The 21,726-nt window shown below is 38.8% G+C and overlaps 1 protein-coding gene across 7 annotated transcripts in view; it reads left to right on the top strand.

Moving 5' to 3' along the window:
- Nucleotides 1–21,726, top strand: part of LOC135201440 (inositol polyphosphate-4-phosphatase type I A-like) — a 408,228-nt gene that overhangs the window by 307,488 nt on the left and 79,014 nt on the right. For 6 of the 7 annotated variants that reach the window (XM_064230376.1, XM_064230380.1, XM_064230377.1 and 3 more), the window contains one exon: nucleotides 10,224–10,256. The exons of the other annotated variant lie outside the window; for it this stretch is intronic. In XM_064230376.1, the coding sequence (XP_064086446.1) occupies nucleotides 10,224–10,256 (33 nt within the window). The remainder of the gene's footprint in view (nucleotides 1–10,223; nucleotides 10,257–21,726) is intronic. 7 annotated transcript variants of the gene reach the window in all.

Genomic DNA, 21,726 nt, shown 5'->3' with positions numbered 1-21,726 from the left:
TTATTTTTTTACCATATTGAAAAATTCATATCTAGCAAAAGAATGACTTTTAGAAAAAAACTCCTCATTCGATGGAGGTCTATGTGTGGGATGCTGCCACATACATCCATGCAAGAAATGGAATGAAGGGGTGACAAATCAAAACCCGTAGATTCTTTAAATCTTGTAATGAAGATAAACAAGACATCAAGACGACAGTAGCGGGAAGCAGGTCCGCGCTTGTCACTACAATGACCACTGGACAGTGACTGACTATGCATATGGCGGGAAATAAAGGCAGTGTTGACACATCTAATTACAATGTTGCCACGATGCATAATGAAATAGTGGTCTCACAGTATGTGCAATGGGAAATGTACATGGAAATATAAATAATTCTTCTTTAGAATAATGCAAAGCAAATGTAGCAAAATGTTCATAAACTGTACGTAATGTAATCAATATACAGCATAACATTAAATATCTATACCACCTCCCTCCCCCTTTACGCTCGTAGCAGTGTCTCGAGCGGAACATTAATTCCTCCCTGAGCTAGTCGAGGTGAATGATGAGGGACATTGGAGAGTTTTCGAATGATGGCTCTCTTTCCTGGCCAGGGCAAGGGGACACAGGGACTTGGGGAGAGGTGTCATCACTCATATTAGCCACTGGGCGTAAATGTCTTCGGTTTCGAAACCATACACGACCACTTGGAAGGCGTATTTCATACTTTCTTGACATTCCGCGGCCCATCACGATGCCAACCTTGTCTCATCAAAGCGTCGTTGTTGCATCCTGTATCCTAACTCGTTGGCCGATGTGAGCTTGGGTAGAGGCGGGCGGGCATGGGAATTGTAAAGGCTCATGGCTTGGTCGGTTTGGGCAGCAGTGCGACGGTCGTAATCTTCAGTCTTAGTTTGCCACTCCTCTGTGAATGATCTGGGGTGAGCTGGAACACAAGTGCGGAGAGGATGGCCATAGAGGATCTGCGCAGGGGAGCGTCCAGCAGGGTTCGGTGTATTCCGAAGCTCCAGCAGTCCTCTATCAAAGGCTTCACAATCTATGTTCCCGGATGGGGCAGTCTTGATGATAAGGTGTTTAACCGCTTTAACTGCAGCTTCTGCGTGTCCATTAGCCTGAGGGTAATGTGGAGAAGTGATGATGTGATGAACTCCCCAGCGGTCGGCAAATTGCTTGAAGTCATGGCTGGAAAATGGGGGTCCTCCATCAGTTCGTAGCGGAGTGGAACACCAACCTCACGGAAGAAAACACAGAACATTCTTGTAACTCTGGCTGCTGTTGTGTCCAGTCCACAGGGAACAACCACAGGCCAGCCTGAAAGTCTATCGGCAATAACAATGGAAGGATTTCCCTGCTACGTGGAAGAGTCAGCTGACACACTTTCAAAGGGCCGGGATGGATGGTCGTCACACATGTAAGGTTCTTGTTGCTGACTAGGGAGAAGCTGTTGGCAGGCCTCACAGCTTTCTACTTTACTCTTGATATCTGCATTGATACCTGGCCAGAATACTGTCTGCATTGCACGACGTCGAGTAGCTTCAATCCCTCGATGGCTGTCGTGGAGTCGATCCAAGGTGTGTCTACGGAGGGATGCAGGGATGACGATCCGGGGTCCATACAATACTATTCTCCATCCGCGTAAAGGTTGTCCCGCAGCTTCCAATACGGAGGGCGGAAGCGTGGAGATCATAGCGGTTGGTAGGAAAACCGTTGGAGACGTAGTGAACGAGACGACTGTAATCTTGATCCTGGGATGCGGCCGTGCGGATTTCTTGTAGAGACTTGTCTTCTTCGACGATGGTCCTGTTGCCTGGTCGTCAGTGGAAGTGGCGTGCTGGCAACGATACGCCTGACATGTGCAGTCGAAGTGGTGCACTCCTCTTCATCTTCAGGTGTGGGGCGACTGGTTGGGGAGCGAGACAGGGCGTCTGGTATGCAAAGTTGTTTCCCTGCGCGCCATACTGCAGTGAAGATGTATAAAAAAGGGGGCCACTTTTTCCCACTCATTGAGGCGCTGAAGGCGTGGATTCTCAATAGCATCTAAAGTGTAGTGATTGAGAATTGGTATCAAGGGGCGATGGTCAGTCATTAAGGTGAAATGTTGAAGTCCAGACAAGTATAGACGGCACTTAGCTACAGCCCAAGTGACTGCAAGTAGCTCCAGCTCTATGGTGGCGTAGCGAGTCTCTGTATCCGTAAGGAAACGAGAGCCACACTGGACGAGACGCATCTGACCTGGCCGGTTTACCGTATTGAAGTAGGGCATAGCCGAGACCGTATAGGCGTGAGGCATCTGTTTGTAGAAACCACAGGCGAGGCAGGGTTGAAGGGTGCCAGGACAGGTGGTGAAGTCAGAGCTGTCTTGACTTTCTTAAATGCTCGCTCATGGTCGGGCGTCCAGACGAATGAGCGTTTGGGGCTCATAAGTGGTAACGTAGGGGCTGTGCTGCTGCTGCAATGTCTGGAGTGAAGTCGGGCAAGTTGATTGACGAGACCCATAAACGACCTGACGTCTGTGACATTGGACGGTGTCGGGAAGTCGCGTATGCTGATGACCTTGTCAGGGTCTGCTGCAATACCATCGGATGATAAGACATAACCGCAAAAGTTAACTTTAGGGGCGGCTACAGTAAAGTTTCTCCTTGTTGAGGGTGATGCCATACTGACGGCATCTGGTCAGCATTTGGTGCACGTGTTGTAGGTGGGAAGGGAGATCCTCGTCGGAAAGGAGGATGTCATCTACAACCTTCACACAGTTGGGAACACCTTGTAGTGCCATATCTCCACGGAGGCAGTATGCATCACCTGTTGCTGAAAATCCCATCGGGCCACGACAGTGCTGGAATCTCCCATACGGAGTTATAAATGTAGTCAGGTGGCGGTCCTCTTCTGCCAACTCCATTTGCCAATAGCCATGCGGGCATCCGCTGTGGTGAAGTACTTCGCAGTAGGAGAGATGTTGCGGACGGCATCATGGGGCGTAGGTGAAGGGTGTGTAGGGCGGGCTACCTGAGAATTTAGGTGGGTATGATCCACAGTGATGCGCACACCTTTGTCCTTGGGTCCACCAAGACCATGGGATGGCACCATTCAGAGGGTTCGTCGCTGCTGGTCTGATGATTCCTTGTTGCACCAAGGAGTCAAGTTCTTCTTTCACTTGATCTCTGAGAGCGAACGGAATGGGCCTGGGTGTATGCACATCGAATGGTGTAGCACCAGGTTTCAGGTGAATCCTCATCGGAGGGCCTGCCATTTTCTTTAGTGGCTGGGTTTGTAGATCCTTCTTGGATATGAGGACGTCGCTGAAGTGCCGAAGAAAATAGTCCTTAATAGCTGCGGGTGACGTTATGGCAGAGGCAGGAAACTGAGCGCATCTGTTAACATGTGTTACCTTGAGGATCGGCTTCGGGAATTCCGGTGACACTATGGCGAGAGCTCGGCAATGTTCACGGGAGAGGAGGGGAGTCTGGATATCCTCATGAACATGTATGGTTGCTGAGCAAGACTTGTTGCCAAGACGAAGTGTTGCCTGGAAGCATCCTACAGCCGGTGTCATGGGGATCCATCTGCTGTCACGACATCTGTCATGGGTGGAGGTTCAAGCCTTGTCCGAGGTATGCGGAGTGCATCCAAATGTATGGTGCCAATCACTGTGATGTCTGCTCCTGTATCAGGGATTAGCTGGAGATGTGATGATATATCGCCAAATGACAGAGAGACAGTGACTGGTGTGGGGGACTCGCTACCAAGTATCACCCACGAAACGGCAGCTGGGATTTGACTTATTAGGAGGAGGTGAAGCTGTATTCCCAGTCTGACTTTTCTTGGTAGACCTGCACATCTTCTCAAAATGTCCCTGTTTCTGGCAGGTCTTGCACTGAGCTTCCTTAGCAGGGCATTTCTGAGTGCGGGGGCCAATGACCCGTGCGTCCGCAGTTATTGCACGATGCACCCGTGGCTGGGCATTGTCCGGAATCGTGCTTGCGAGAGCAATATTGACAATGGTCACTGTTAGGAGACTGGTGAGAATGTTGGTCGGGAGATCGATGAGAAAGTCCCCTTCTGTAGACGCTGGTTCTTCTTGTATGTAGATACTGCGTTGACCTGGCTAGGGGAAGATGCAATGGCTGATGCAGTCGCACGTGTAGATTCGTAGGAGCGGCAGCATGTCACGAACTCTGCGAGGGTAGATGAGGGTTGGAGGGGGATAAGGCGTTGCATTAACTCTTCGTCTCTCACACCCATCAAAATTACCATCTGCAATTGCCGTTCGGTGCAGGAGGTGGGGTTGCCAGTGCATAAGTCCACTTCATCAGCGAGATCCTTGAGGCGTGCGTAGTAGTCTGCAAACGATTCTCCGACAGCCTGTTTGCAGGACAACAATTCCCTGCGTCGTAAGGCTTCATTTCTGAGGCTGCGAAAGTGCTTTTGCAGTGTATCCAACACCTCTGTAAGGGAAAGTGATGTGTTGGGAGGGATGCCCAGTGTATGCGTAAGCAGGCGCTGGACGTCCAAGGAGATGCAAGTTCTCAGGTGAATCAGCTGGGAAGTTTGATGTAACCTATCAAGTCCAACTAATGCTGCATAATCCTCAAAACGAAGTCTCCATTGACGAAACACTTGGTAAGCTGCATCTTGTTGCAGGAGAGGTGGGGGATGGACCGTAGGCTTGCTAGAAACTCTAGGTGTATGCTCTGAGAAGCAGGGGGTGGGGGAACAGGTGCAAAAGGAGGTGCATTCATGGGGTTAGGTTGCTGGGGTTGCGATGCCGCAATCTGTCCTGATAGCAAGGAGAAAAGAGACATGAACCGCTGGTTGTCTTCCTGTCTTGATTGCTCCATCTGTAGTCTGAAGTTCTGCTCCTCTTTTCGTCGTCGGTCTTGCTCTTGCATGCTGGAAGTCTGCAGAAAGTGTATAAGATGAAGTATGTCATTATTCTGGTCTCCTGTCCTATTGGGAGTCAGGGGAGGAGGGAGAGTGGTGCTGGTATCTTCATCAGCAGTGGGGAGGTGCACAGGTACCTCGTCTCTCATCAGACCCTGCGTTTGATCCTCGGCCTGATCCGCTGTCTGTTCCTCTGTCTCATCCGCTGTTTGATCCATAAAATCAATTAGTTTTTCCTCTTGTTGAGCCATGTCGTGTTCGGTGTCGTAAGAGAGCTTGAGATCAGTAGAATGCCAGAAAAATATCCAAGTCGCTGTATGTAAGCGAAAGAAAGCACTTTGGATATTTAAAAATTACAATGTTTGTCAGTGCGCTTGTGAAATAAGCGGCAGTCGGGTGGGGTGAGTGAGTGTGTGTTGCGAGCTAGCGACCAGAGGGGAGGCGGGAGGGGTGAGAGTGCCTCTGGGGGAGCGCCTCGGGCCTCAGTCACCATTGATGCATGATGACGGGAGGATGTATGGTGGGGGCTCCCGAGAAAACAGGCGCTAGAGTTCAAATGTCCTGAAGAAAGCTTGGCAAGGACACTAATATAATGCAACACAACACTATAGCACACTGTCACTCTAACCCTGCACTGCACAAACACTGTATCACTCTTGGAGACACTGTAGTAAACTGTCGTTGATATCTTGAGTCACTGTAAGGAATCCAATGTGCGAGACGAGAAGAAAGCGGCAATGGCGGTCGTCTTCTTGGAGACAATACGTGCGGTTACTCACTGCGCCATGTGTGGGATGCTGCCACATACATCCATGCAAGAAATGGAATGAAGGGGTGACAAATCAAACCCGTAGATTCTTTAAAATCTTGTAATGAAGATAAACAAGACATCAAGACGACAGTAGCGGGAAGCAGGTCCGCGCTTGTCACTACAATGAACCACGTGGACAGTGACTGACTATGCATATGGCGGGAAATAAAGGCAGTGTTGACACATCTAATTACAATGTTGCCACGATGCATAATGAAATAGTGGTCTCACAGTATGTGCAATGGGAAATATACATGGAAATATAAATATAATTCTTCTTTAGAATAATGCAAAGCAAATGTACAAAATGTTCATAAACTGTACGTAATGTAATCAATATACAGCATAACATTAAATATCTATACAGTCTACATCAGGTCTATATATGGTAGTAATCTTAGGTCTTAATATTAAATATCAAGGGAGGAGATAGAATTTGAAAAATGGTTATTTTCGGGATAAATCGCCCTGGCGTCACAAATCCGAAGGTCAGAGGCGAAAATCATATGCGGTTTGGAGATGTCCCAAGTCACCTTATTAAGTGGTATGAATATCAAAGTCCTGTCCTTAAAAAATGGCATTAGCCGGCCGGCCCCCTTAAACAAATTATCTGAATGTAAATATATGTTTATTTTTATGATAACTGTAAGGTAATATGTTATTCAAATATCAAATTCATAACCCTATGACTAATGGAAAGTTAGCTCGATATAGGAAAAAATACTAGAAGTCCTATGAGTATTTTGTAGCAGTTATGATTATGATTGTTATTTTATCTGATAATGGTAGGTAACCTAGTGGTCCATGTGAAATCCTACAAAGCAAATGGCTGTGAAAGACAATACGTACCTAGTTTGTTTGCACAAAATAAAAAACAAAAATTATTTTTGTTTTATCACACCACTGTTAATTGTATATGCTTCCATGTCCTGAATGTTCCCATGATCACCAGTCTATTTTCTAGAAGCTAGAAGAAGGCAAAGGGTTATGAGGAAATGAGATTGGTACTCTTTCTTTGACAGTTCCATCACCATTAAAGACCTGTCACCTGGATTCAGCCATCGACTCCCCTGTGTGGAGACAGGCCTCATCACTCTGATTGCAGTCAAGCTGCTTTGGTATGGAGAGGTTTTAGACTGAATTACAAGTCGATCCAATGAACTTGTGTCAGGCGTTCAGACTGATGCAGAATGATTTAGCTTGTTTCTGTGGTATCTTGTCTGATCCGAAGGTGAAGATAGGTTGGTTACAGTTCATATGTAATCAGCCTAAGTTTGTTTGGCATACTATCTCAGGATAGAGACAGTGATGTCATTGCATTGATCCATCAGGAAATGAGACTTGTTATTTTTGTACACTTGAGTGTTAAGGAGTAGTTTTTTTGCTACTATGTCTACACAATAGTCATGAAGTTTTTGGATCCTTGGCACTAGTGATGTCATGTTTACATTGGATTGTATGGACTTTTAGATTAATGAGGTCCTGTAGATAAGGTCATTCTAGTAGAATTTTGACACATTTTCTTCCAAGAGTAACAATATTCTTCTTAATCCTCAAGTTCTATTCAGGTGGCTATTTATGAAAAGATTCGCAGTATGATTGATGATAACCTCACACCAGTCGCATACATATTATGTTTTTAGACCAGCAGTCAATATTTGATCTGGGATTCATGTTAACTGGTAGTTAATTTCTTCAGAGGCTGCCATAGCACCACCATTCATTCTGAGCAGGACATTTGTTAGCAAAAACCTTCAATTGAGGGAACAGAACTTAAGGTCAAGCTCTCTGGATTCTGGCATCTACATGGCCCTTTGGTATTTGCAGAGCATGCCCCAGGTAGATCCTTTGTGGCTAGTCTTAGCTACACTCTCTCTAGGTAAGTTAATCCTGCTGCAATCTTTATATTGATTGAGCCTTTCACCTTCCCATATTTGGTTTCTTTCGGTGGGTACTGGAGAGCCTGTGTTTCTATTGTGTGAGGATGATTGCAATATAGCATCTCCCTTTCAATTACAGCAAGAATGGTTTTCAGACCAACTTTCAATGATGGCTTGGAGTTCATTTCTTTTCTAAAGGATGAGGACATCCCTCATTTTTACACCCAGAAATTATCCGGCAATGTGGAAAGCTTACAGAATTGCAACTAGTAGATTACATCACATGGTGGAAGGAGCATTGTTATGGTCAACTCTGCTTTTCCTTAACTCATTCCGTTCCTCATTTTCTTGTAGTGTTTTTCTTAAAGAATGTCAGAAAAGTACACTGATTGCTTATGGGGGGGGTGGGGGGGGGGGGGGGGGGAGTTGCTCTCAGCTTCATACAAATACTCAACAACTGGTAGCCAGAACCTTTCTCCACTTTGCCTTGACATGCCAGTGAGAGCTATTGGACTTAGCTGTAGCTGTAGAAGACTAGATACTTCAGATGCTTCCTTACTGTACTTGTTGTCAAGTAAAGAAAGAAACAACTCCCAGGATTCAGTCTCTACTTTACTAAGGTAAACATGTTACTTGTGGCAGAAGAGGTTAACAAACTCAGTTTTCATGTTCACTGATCATTGATATCACAGTCAAGAAGACTCTTCAGTGATTTGTCACACTGATGGTAAGTGTTCTACTTCTCCAAAGTATGAAAGAGTTATATGCTAGAAGATTTTGAACCATACCTATTGTAAATGTGCAAGCTACATGAAGCCTGGTTTCTGACTTCTTACAGTTCCAAAATACTTTTCTGGATCCCCCAAGTATGTGCAAACACTGGATCATTGAGCATTTTGGCCTCCAGCTAAATATTGATTCAGGCATCATTTCCCTTGAAAGTTGAGTTTATGTTTACGGTGGTCCCCTGTACTCACAGGGGATATGTACCAGACACCCCCCCCCCCCTCCCCCGAATAGTTGGAATCACTATAAAAACGCTGAAAACACCCTAGTTTATTAACACTCAAGAAAAACCCACTAAAAATTGTTATACTTGGTTTTTTAATAGTTTTATCACAAAAAAGTGCATTTTATGAATTGGAAATGATACAGAAAAAAAACCCAGGAATTTCTGGATATTTTTTCATAGAAAATACTGCGAATGGCAATTTTCCATGATAATGGAGGGAAATATTCCCGAGAGAAATCCGTGAATCCATGAGTCCGAGAATCCGGAGAATGTGAATATGGGGGGTCCACTGTATATACACTGTACCTGAGTCCTAGAGGGTTTGCTTAATAAGGAGACTACCCTCTTCTGATGCCAAAAAAAACATAATACTGGTGATTCTGGGACATTACAGACATCACTAATGGTATATGATAATTGTGTTTTTTAAGAGATTTGTTTTGAATATGAAAGACAATTTTTAAAATTATAAGTGTACAGTAAACCTGTTAAATTGTCCGTTCAGTTGCAGGTTTTAGCGGCTTGCATTCTTTTGTTTATACAATAATTAAAATCGCCTGGAGAAGAGCCCTATTTTTAAATTGGTTGTCGGTAGTGGTACTGTATTTTTTAGTCATATGGTGCATATTTCATACTTCCATTTTTCTCACTTTCATAAAATCCAAAGCCTGACTTGTTTGAACTACAAGAATATGATGATCTTGTATTTATAAGCATCATATTTCCTCATTGTCATTCTGTAAAAAAGTGCCAAGCGCATACAATTAACATTTATAGTTCATTCTTTTTTGTATTGTCCTTAAAAGGTATCAAATTGAAGCAGTGAAGTATTTGTTAGAAATGATTCAGGCTCATGTATAAATGATATAAAAGATGAATTTTTTTCTTTTATTTTGTAACAGATTATAAGCTAAATTGCTAACATCAGGCTTTTCTTAGCTTAGTTTGCATTGTATATTTGTTGTATAACCTAACTAGTATATTGCTGAGTGCTTTCAGCAAACTTGCAAGACTGTGCAAATTAATGTTGCCTGTACATACGGTGTGCTTTTTTTGTAAGGATTATTTTTTACTTTTTTTACATAAATATTGTTGTTGTAGGGGATCCAAGTTTCCACATCATTGGTATTATGATCAAGGCTTCAAGTTGATCCAGGGGTTGATGTGGAGTGACTTTTCTTTTATCAGCTTCATTAATATAAGCTCTTGTTTTTTTTATCTGTTGAATAAGGCTAGATTTATTGATTTACAAATTTACAAAATAGTTTTTTGTCAGTGGTAATGGTTTGTTATTTTACATGTTTAATTTTTTTTCATTTTCAGTTCAGCTTCAGATAAATTCTATGAAATAATAAATCTTTGTTCCTGTTGATTTTTAGGCGAAAAACTTCGGAAAGTATTACTATTGTATTGCATGCCATTTATTTTAAAAAAAGCATGTAAAGTAATTTGTAAGTTAAATTTGCATTCAAGCTTGTTTTTATTACGTTTTTGAGAAGTTTCATTTTAGTAAATTTCAGATTTAATTAAATGTTAGTAAGAAACCCAATATGTTGTTGTTCTTACAATCACTGAAGCAGTCATTGTAAAAGCTTGTCACTTCTTTTGACTGTGGTCATGTGTGATTCCCTGACAGGTGTGCACGGTAGGCGATCCCCTCCTCTAGTAGGTTTTAGTAGCCAACCAACCACCATACATCACACTCACCATCCCACATATGTGATGAGAGCATGAGTATTCTTTTTGCATAAGTATTTCCCTTTTTTGTGATTGACATGAATGACTCCTTGGCCCATGGCAAAAGTAATGCATTACAACAGAGCAGTCATGGATTAGTGACCAAAGATAAAAATTTGAATAATATAAATTAGTGTTTTTATTCTACTCTGGTATCTTGTAGGCTTTCATATATGTACACAATATTTACTCTACAGTATTCACTCCATAATCTTAACTGTAGGACTATTTATACTCTGCATATTTAAAGTAAGGGTGGGTGTTTATGTTTGAAGTTGAGGGAAATTCTATACATATAGGGTATACATGTCTTGAATGTAACTCAGGTTCAGTAGTCTTTTGTCTGACAAACAAGAGAGATGAAGGTAATCTAAGCATATGTCCCCTTTTGAACACCAGGTAGATACGTTACTATAACTTCCTTTTCTTATATCTTGAGAACCCACAGAAATCTTAAAATTTCTGTCACTCTTCCCTAGTGGTTTTTTGCTTTCAGTGGAATCAGTATGCCAACATTGTTACTGAATTTTTTTCAGGCATTTTTCTATTTGTATTCTCAGAAAGTGATGAAAGAATGATTCCACATTTACCATTTACTGATCACTGGCTTCATAAGGTGCAACTAGCTGCGAGTAATTAACTATTTAGTCATTCCAAGAATTTGGCTTTGTGGTGCTCAATTAATTTTATTTTATTTTAATTCCCCATACTTTTGTGCCTAATTCCATACTTTTTTGTCATTTGGAATTTTTTTGGAGGTTTTATAGGTTTAGTGATAAGTGTTAGTTACCTAATAAGTCCCATCATTTTGGACCACCTTGACGTGGTGAGGGGGCTCTCGAACCTCAGGAATCTCTTCCCAGGTTCGAACCCAAGAGTCCCCATATGACATTATATATTTTCGAGTAAACTTATGTGACCTTTCCATTTTTTGCCAAAATTTTTTGGAAGCAAATAAATGAGAAAACATATCATGGCTTAACGTGGAGTTAAATCCGAAGCTAAATAGTGAGAACTGTGGTAGATCCATCATCTACCCGACAATGTTCGGACCTGTTTTTCAGGCGAACTATTCTGTGGAGCTGGACCACGGATTCCAGGGGGGCCTGGTTCTAGGAATAGAACTCTCGGCATTCTATCCAGTTTGCCCATAATGTGATTAGGATGGGGATAATTGTATTAACATAATACTCTTAGTCCTAGCAAGCGGTTCTGCTTACACTTGGCCATACTAATCATGTTATGCCATCCCCTTTGGGGTTAGGGTAGGATGGCGGACATTTGGAAGTCCTTTCTCACCTGTGCCTTTGGCAGAAAATTTAACTTCGCGAAGGGCCCAATGATATTTTTCAACAATTTTTGTGTGTGTGTGTGTGTGTGTGTGTGTAAAAACTCAAAATTTATGAACTGTGAAATAAATGATTTGAGTACCCCTGGGCCCCATGATGGAAAAACTACGGCACAGTTGATGACCATTGGCACGTCACTCCCGAATTTCCTAGGTACTGCCACAAGTATGAAAGTACTATAAAAGATACAAAGGACACCCTGTTCCAAGTAAAGCAGCAGAGCCAGAAAAAACCAAATAGAGTGCATAAATACAAAAGAAACAAACAAAAATAAATTGGTAAACTCCAATATTGTAACAATGGAACCATATATGATGAACAATAACATTCTGAATTAGAGACAAATAATCCTCTCGAGCAATACAGAAAAAATATAAAAATCATAATAGACAAGCAACATACATAAAACAAAAAGGACCAAAAAGAAACAAAAAATTACCGACTTAATCCCACATTGGTATCATTTTGATGACCTCTTTGGAGGCCAGATAATTGGTCAAGATTTCTAGTCCTCAAAGCTGACAACAAAATCTTCAGCAGCGATGCTAGAGAAAACAAATTACTTAACATATATCCAACACAAGACATGGAATGCAGACACATCAAGGACAATGAATGGCTTATCCAAGTAACCAATAAAAAGCAGTCCACTGCCTTTTTTAAGTATAACAAAAAGAAATACTAATATAAAGGTAATAATTACAAGCCATGAAACATTGAATTATGTACAGGGTACAGTCATCCTACCCAATAGCGAGCAGGAGCTTCCTTCAAAACAAAACAACTATTGCTAGAACTCCCTAAAATTGAGATATAAACATATCCACGATTTAGAAAATATACTCTATTTCAAGTAGGAAAGATAAAAGTAAAAATATCAACATTGCCAAAATAAAATTTACAGGCCAAGACTTACCATTTAAATAAAAAATTCTTGGACAAAATAGAGAAAGTTTCGTCCTTTTTGTTCCTAAACCATTACAATGTACACAGTGCTCAAGGTATGGACACACATACAAAAGATTGCCGTAATAAAGCTATATGTGCAGTCTGTGCATCAGATGACCATCACCACTAATTGGAACTGTAAACAATCAAAATGTATTAATTGTGGACTAGCCCATCACGCAAAATCTAAGGAGTGTTCATTTTACCAATATAACACAGAACTTCAGTTGTTAATAAATAGGACAGGAATGTCAGTCCATGGAAGCCAGACTTGAGCTAAAAGTAAGAGGCGTTAACAATCCATCCAAAAAACCCCCACCTTTTCAAATGTGACTAAAAATCAAGACATCAACAGCACAATGACCAAACAAGACAGTAGATAAACATGGAAACTGGATTTCATACCAATAATACTGAACCCAAAATAAAAGTGATATTACAACAACCAATACCACCACCAACATAGATGATTCAGTTATCCATGGAAAAGAACTTCCATAGAAGAAGAATGAAATAATGATGATAATCGAACTGGCAAAAAAGAAAAGAATTCTAGAAAGAACCCCACCTAAGGGAAAAAAAAGTAAATAGTTGAAAATTACAATCAATCCAGAGAGACTCCAACTACACCAGGAGAACATTTTAAAAAAGATATTAAAACTAACCTCATCACAAGTGGAAATACACAATTACCCTCAATCTCAATCAAACAGCCAACATCTGGACAGTAAAGATCACTCTTTACAATTTCCATCAAATAATACTAATGAAAATCATACATTAAACCAAACCAAAATATAACTATCACCCCCCAACCATCCAACAAGACCGAAATATCCCATTAACAACAACAAAACAAATAACCCCTCAAACCAACAGTCCTTATCACTACAGAAAAGGAACAATAGAATACAAAACCAGAAATTTTCTAAAGCTAGACCAAAAAACTCTGAACCAATAATTAACATTACCAAACATGCTTCATCTTGTGGTTGTAATGAATGCTTTGTAAGTACATATAACCAACTAACTACCAAGGACAGAGGAACACCAGTACGAAATTGTATTGACAATTTTACCAAAATTAAGGAGGTGCCCTTTAACACACCAACATGAGAACGAATTATGTTCTGAATCCTTAAAATACAAAAAGGAAATTATAAAATCAAAAAAAATAGACTTATTAATATTCAACTATGAAAAAACAAACAACTGCAGAATCTAATAACCAACATACAAATACAACGATTAAAAAACCACAAATAAATTCAAATGCATATAAACTACGAGATAAAGTAAAATCAGCAATCAATTTACAGAATTTAACACCAATTCCTCCCATAATGGAATATAAAAATCATTCAATGGAATATAAATGGTCTCTTAACCCCGACTACGTCTGGGTGGAATTACAAAGAATCATACGAACCACCACCCAATGTGCATATGTCTACAACATATAGGAAGTAACCCTACAAAATATCCAACACTATAAAATTGCCTGTTATTCACCCAACTGACGGTGGAAAATTAGGCACAGCCATATACGTTCATAATAGCATTACATATGAACCTGTTGACATACCATCTATGCCATATCAAAATAACATCAATTAAACTGTATATGCTGATAAAAGTAAATACCTATTTGGTAATTTATATAACCAACCAAATTTCAATGCAACAAAAAATTTCAGTGATTTTTCTGAACTTATTAGCAAAAGTATACAGGAACCACTACTTATGTAGGAGATTTTAATGCACATAATCCATTATGGGATATTAATAACCCCACTGGACACATCCGGAAATCAACATAGAGAATACTATAATGAAACACAATCTGTGTATTTTCTCAATGAAAGCGAAGTTCCAACATATTTGTTTTTCAAATACACACCTAACCTTTTCTTCAATTGACATTTCATTATGTTCAAATGATGTAGGCGGAGAAATTTGAATGGAACGTCCTAGACGATTCATACACAAGTGACCATTTTCCCAATCCCAATCTTCTGAACTACTTAAGTAATGGTCAAAATATTGCCACCTACAAGATATAATATCCAAAAAGCTAACTGGGATAAATATTTCCTATACACAAAACGAAACATACCACCATTCCCAACATAATGAAGATCACAATACTACATGTGAATCCTTCTCAAACTTCATAATAAATGCTGCAGATAAAAGTATTCCAAAAACCAAAACACATTCCACAAAATCCCCTGTCCCATGGTGGAATCCAACATTAACAACATTAAGTAAATCAAAACATATATTGAGTCGCAATCTAACAGACTCAAAACTCGCCTTAAATCACTCAACAAAAAATGCCCTATAGTATAAACATATTAAACAAAATAGTTATAACAAACATAACAATTAACCACATTAAACACTATATAACAAATATACAGCCAAATTTAGAAAAACGGTAAATAGCTGAAAAAATCGCATCATGGAAGGAATGATGTCTCAAACATATCTTCAAACACATCCACAAGGGATGTCTGGCAAAAGATAAGGAAAATCAATGGAAAACATATAAGACCTCCAAGAAGTGCAATACATTTAAATGGAAAAAATATACCATGATACTTATGAAATATCAAACATAATTGGGAAACATTTGAAAACATCAGTGCTTACTCCAGCCTAGATAGCACACCTTTTCAAAGTATCAGAAAAACAAAAAAGAAAATATAATACTCAATTTTGAAACTCTTGAAGACCTGGAATATAACTATATTTTTAACATGGATGAACTAGATAATGCCAATCAACTCTTGTCATCCCTCTGAGCACCAGGATATGATAAAATATCATTTGAAATGATAGAAAAATTAGCTCCTATAGCTAAATCATATTTATTAAAATTTTACAATAGTATCTGGCTAAAACGTGTCTTTCTGATAAATGGAAACATGCCATAATTATTTCCAATAAACAAACCAGGAGGAGGATGCAAGTAATCCATCCAATTATAGACCGATATCTCTAACAAGTTGCCTATGCAAAATCTTAGAAAAAACGGTTAATGCACGATTAACGTATGTAATAATAACCAAAGAATCCATTTTAACACCAACACAATCTGGTTCAATAGCTGGCAGATCAACCCTAGATCCCTTAACACATTTAGAAGATCATATCAAAAAAGGCTTTGAACAAAAAGAAATTAACAGTAGCTATATTTTTTGATATAGAAAAAGCAATACGATACAACATGGAAACCATAACATCATGCAAAAACTCACTCCAAGGACTAAGAGGCCACTTACCAATATTTATTAAGAACTTCTTAACAAACAGAACGTTTCAAGTAAGAGTAGAAAAATTCCTACTCAGTAACCTATAAACTGGAAGAAGGAATCCTCAAGGTAGTGTCTTGAGCTGTACATTGTTTGCTTTAGCAATCAATGACATTACTATAAATTTACCAAGTGGTGTAAAAAAAACAGTTTATATGTTGATGACTTTGTTTTTCATTTACTATACGAGTAGTAATCTGAGACATGCTCAGAGAGTTCTCAGTACTGCCTTATTTCAAATATATGTAGTTGGGCAAATTCAGTTGGATTTTAAATTTTCAACTGATAAAACAAAAGCAATCGTCTTCTACAAAGACAAAAGGTGGATGAAGAACCAAACAATCAAACTGCATCTTTATAGCACTGAAATACCAATTTTTGTACAAAAATCAAGTATCTAGGAGTAATATTTGATCAACATTTAAATTGGAAAGAGCACATCAAATACATTAAAGCCAAGGGCATCAAAGCCCTTGCCATATTAAAAAAGTTATCACACACTAATTGGGAGCAAAGCGAGACATTTTATTAATGATATATAAGGCAACAGTCTATCCATAATAGATTACTGCTGTCCAATATATTCATCCGCCTCAGAATCTGCATTAAAATCTCTCGATGCAGTGCACCATGAAGGCGTGCGATTGTGCACAGAGCTTTCCGATCGTCCCCAACAAACTCACTTTTGGTGGAGGACAGGTGTTTTGCCCTTAAACATCACCGTAATTTAATAACAATACAAAGAGGTCTTTCAATGCAAGCAGGATCGTCTCCTGCAACTTACTGCTTCCAAAACTGTAATCAAAGTAACAGCAGTTAATAGTACTAGCTCTTTCCCAAAAAGAGCTAGATACATAATGAACATACATAATATGAATCCAATTTTCACCCACCAATGGAATTGCCACCACCATGGATTTTAAATAGAGTAAAGATATGTACCTTCCCTGTCTTACCTACTCAAAAAACAAAAAAAAATGACAAGTACGGAAATGTACCGCCAACATGCTTTGGAGCACATTAGAAGAAAAGCGACAAATTTATGAATATATACAGACGGCTCCAAAAATAATAATGTTTGGAGTAGGAGCATCTGCATATTCCGAAAAATATGTTAAGTAAAAAAAAGCCTACCTTCAATATCATCAGTATTTACTGCTGAAGTCACAGCCATACAGATGGCTCTAGATATGATATCTGAGGCAAAAGCAAAGTGTCTCTGTTATTTCAGTGACTCACGTAGCGCTATAGATTGCAATAAGACAGTATAAACCAGGAAACCAAAAAATAGTACAGGAAATTCAAATAAAAATTCATCAACTCCTCCAACTCAGGAATATCAATGGAATATGTTGGATCCCAGCACACGTTGGGGAATAAAAGGAAATGAATATGCAGACTCTGCTGCCAAATTAGCCTGCACTATCCCTCCAACAATTTCATATGCCCCAGTGTCAGACTGGGTAAAATAAGTTAAAACATTAATTTACCAGGATTGGAAAGAAGAATGGGCCTCTGTGCCAACAACAAATAACTTAAAATATAAAAACTGAAGTCTATGCATGGAGGACATCCTTACAGGAGGAAAGAGCAGAAAAGAGGTGATCCTAGCAAGGCTACGTATAGGACACACCAAGATTCTCACATGGTCCACTTGATGTCAACACCACATGCTGACCCAGTGAAATGTAACAGATGTCAAACACCCATGACAGTACAGCATTTGCTTGTTGAGTGCCCAAAATTGGACCCAGCAAAGATCTATTTATCTGCGGGAGTTCGGAAATGAAAAATATTCTTGTGGAAAGCAGGGATTTTTCAATTAATAAAATCATAAATTTTTTAAATAAGACGGGTTTCTCAATAAAGTCTAATTTTTTTTTTTTTTTTTTTTTTTTCTTCTTCTTCTTCTCAGGATTGATCCCTGAGAACCAGCCCGAGAAGAGTCTACTTGAGACTCAGAGGTCTGGAAAAAAAAACTAACACCTATAATTAATAATAACCTACCAATAAGTAGTTAAGTGGATACTTTTACAAAGTTTGAGATTAATAATCATCACCTGACATATAAACTGAGGACCAGTACATTTATATTTTTTTTCTCCACATTTTATTAGTTTTGAATGATTATTGAAAAGGTTTGCCAATTTACTTTTCGCCAGGTCTAAGGAAATTGAAAAAAACCTCCTTTAATCCTCTTCATAAATGATACCAGTAATAACTAGCTTGGTAAACCATTGTTTTATTAATGTAAAATTTTTGTTTTTTTATAATTTGCGCGTCACTGTAAAATAATACAAGAAACAGTACAGTAAATCACAAGTAATTCAGAGTTGATATAGTTTTTTATTTAATACAGTAAACAGTACAGTTTATTTATTATTTATTGCAATGTATTTTAACATAAGAAATAAAGAACTAGTTGAAAATATGCATTTGTGATTGTAATAGAAATAATTTTGATCAAGAGTTAACAAAGGATTGTTAGTAATAAATGTGCCCATAATAAATGTCTCCACTAGTAGAGAGACATTGCACTCAAAAAAAGCCTGGAAAGGGAGAAAAGTATATGCCTTACCCTTGTGCACCATCAATTTCTATCACTGGCCATGGGTTAAACCTTGAATATGGGCAAACTCATGAGCAACAGAGTCTTGGTTCCTAGATCAACCCAGTTCCTAAATGCACGCCCGTATCTTACGTCTTATGCAAATACTATTAGGGTTTTCAGGATCATAGCTTCCCTCCTCAGTAAAGGTCCTAAATAGTGAGTCAGGTGTGTGTGTGTGTGTGTGTGTGTGTGTATGTATATATATATATATATATATATATATATTATATATATATATATATATATATATATATATATATATATATACAGGCAGTCCCCGGGTTACGACGGGGGTTCCGTTCTTGAGACGCGTCGTAAGCCGAAAATCGTCGTAAGCCGGAACGACGCTTGGAAATATGTCTAAACTAATAAAAAGTTATCAAAACCTTACTTGTAATCCTTTGGTTACACTACATGTTGTTTCCTGTAGTATTGTTTTGATGTACAAAACTGGAGTTATTTTCATAAAAGAATGCTGGTTCTTGAAGGTAAAAACTATTGTAACCCTCTGGTGACACTACATTCTTGAAGTTTTATGTACAACCTGGAGTTATTTTGCAAAATCTTGAGGGCTACAAGAACAGCTGATTACTATTTACGTATCATATAGACTAATTAAAGTAAATGTATCTTTAAATAGGCTTATATATTAGTATCAACAAAACATTTCCTGCCATGAGTCAGAGGCCGTTTAATGAAACGAACACTTCTCTGTCCTATCTGTTCAGAAAATAAACGTTACGTCAATCCCCGAGACCATTGTTGCCAAAGCGTCTCTCTCTCTCTCTCTCTCTCTCTCTCTCTCTCTCTCTCTCTCTGATCAAATTACATTGGAAACTTGACATACGATTGCCCTAATATACGAATGTTTTGAGATATAACAGAAAATTTGCGAAAATACAAGCTTTGATATACAACGAAATATTTGAGATACGATTTTGCGATGAGTGTTAGTTGTATAGGCGACCGATAAATGGCGTTCAGTCTGTTTGTTTGTTGGTGCTGCATGTTAACACGTCGTTGTTTAGTTCGTTGTATTTGCGCCTATTTTTCGTGTTATTTTGTCTATTTTATTATTAACCATGGGTCTCAAAGCTAAATGACAAAGCAGGTGATAAGAAAAACCCAAGAAAATTATTTCGATGGAAGCAAAACATGAAATTATAGCAAAGCATGAACGTGGCGTTCGTATCGTTGATTTGGCAAACGAGTATGGTCGAAATACCTTCTACAATATCACGATCATCAAGCAGAAGGAAGCTATAAAAACCCCCGAGACCATTGTTGCCCAAAGCGTCTCTCTCTCTCTCATCTCTCTCTCTCTCTCTCTCTCCTCTCTCTCTCTCTCTCTCTCTCTGATCAAATTACGTACTGGATAATGTCTCTCTTTGGATACTTCGATTTTGCCAAATATTGAGGGCTACAAGAACAGTTGATTACTATTTACGTATCATATAGACTAATTAAAGTAAACGTATCTTTAAATAGGCTTATATTATTAGTATCAACAAAACATTTACTGGCATGAGTCAGAGGCTGTTTAACGAAACGAACACTTCTCTGTCCTTAACTTGGAGCGTCGGAAGACGCTCTCTCTCTCTCTCTCTCTCTCTCTCTCTCTCTCTCTCTCTCTCTCTCTCTCTCTCTCTGATCAAATTACTGATAATGTCTCTCTTTGGATACTTGGAATTGCGTTGTAATCTAACCAGAAACTTCGTTTTGTTATTATTACTGGAAACAAGCAATGATTTTTTCATTATTTGCGCTTTTGGACTGTTATATGTAAACTAGTATGTATTCATTCGCTCGGAAACTAGTTCCGCATATGAGGCGTCACTAAAAAACATAGAAAAAATACAACATAAAAAAGTGTCGAAAATCATCATAATCTCAAAATTTTTGTTGTAATCTAACCAGAAAACTTATTTTTATTAATATACTGTGCTAAACTATAAAGGATTTTATCATAGTATGAGTTTTTTAAAAAGCGTCGTTAACTCGGAGCGTCGGAAGCGTCAGCGTCGTAACCTTGGAACAAGCGTCGTAAACCAGGACGGATTTTTCCATTGAATATTTAAAGAAAAAGCGTCGTAACCTCGGAACGTCGTAAGCCGGAACCGTCGTAAACCCGGGGCGGGGACCGCCTGTATATATATGACTGATGAAATTGTGATGAAACTAATTTTTAAAACTTTTTTCATAAAAAAAAAAACCCATTAATCATAGAGGAAGCATCCTTTTCCCAGTCCCATGAATCTCTGCCTTATCTAGACTATACATATATGAAAGGTGAGGAAGGATTGACAGATACGCGAGTTTCCAAATGGCACATGCTCTGTGAGACTGCCTTCTCTTCTTTGTTCTATAAAGTGGAAGACCATTAAACCTGGGGAATATGAGAAAAAACATGATTGTAGGAAACTATGTATGCCTGATGGGTTTGAAAAAAAAAAAATAGTTTATGTGCTTTCAACAGCATAAAATTAAGCTGATACAAATTAAAATAAAATTATTTTTATCATTTTGGTTTTTTACTTATATTAATCAGTGATAAAATAAATTTACGTAATTTTTTAATATTCAGTACCTGATTAGTAATTCTTGTTGCCCAAAACTACTGCTGTGGGATGTCTTTAAATGAAGTCTTATATTCACTGCCCATAATTTTAATCAAAAGGCGAGAAAGTTGTGAATTTTTTCTAGTTTAGAATTTTCCTATGCTAGATTAAATGCTGTAATTTCATTAAATATCTTTTTTAAGTGTAGTTGAGTATTGGATATTTTAAAGTCATGGATATTAGTCTCAAAATAAACCAAATTTTTGTGTCACTGACCACCAATTGAAATACAGTCTTTAGAGAAAGAGTAATCATAGTCTTGATCCCTTTGCTCACACAAACACCAAATAGTTTTGTTCAACCTCCTTGTATAGTCTGTTCTTTTTTTACTACCACTCTTTTTCATTCCCACAGATTTCCCAGCTTTTGGGTTATGAAAACCAAAGTCAGTTACTAGTGACCCATCAACAGTTACTCTTAAGCTCAGAAATATTTGCTGTTTGGGTGTTTCAGTAATACCAGTAACACTGGTAAAAAATGACAGGAAAATAGTTCCAAAGACCTAAGACAAAATTGCTTCCTGTGCCTGACCTGAATTATTACAAATTCCTTGTAAAAA

This window comes from Macrobrachium nipponense, chromosome 28 (assembly GCF_015104395.2).
Source record: "Macrobrachium nipponense isolate FS-2020 chromosome 28, ASM1510439v2, whole genome shotgun sequence".
NCBI classification, from domain to species: domain Eukaryota; kingdom Metazoa; phylum Arthropoda; class Malacostraca; order Decapoda; family Palaemonidae; genus Macrobrachium; species Macrobrachium nipponense.
Note: the sequence above shows the minus strand (reverse complement) of the source record. Positions and strands in the feature narration are given on the sequence as shown.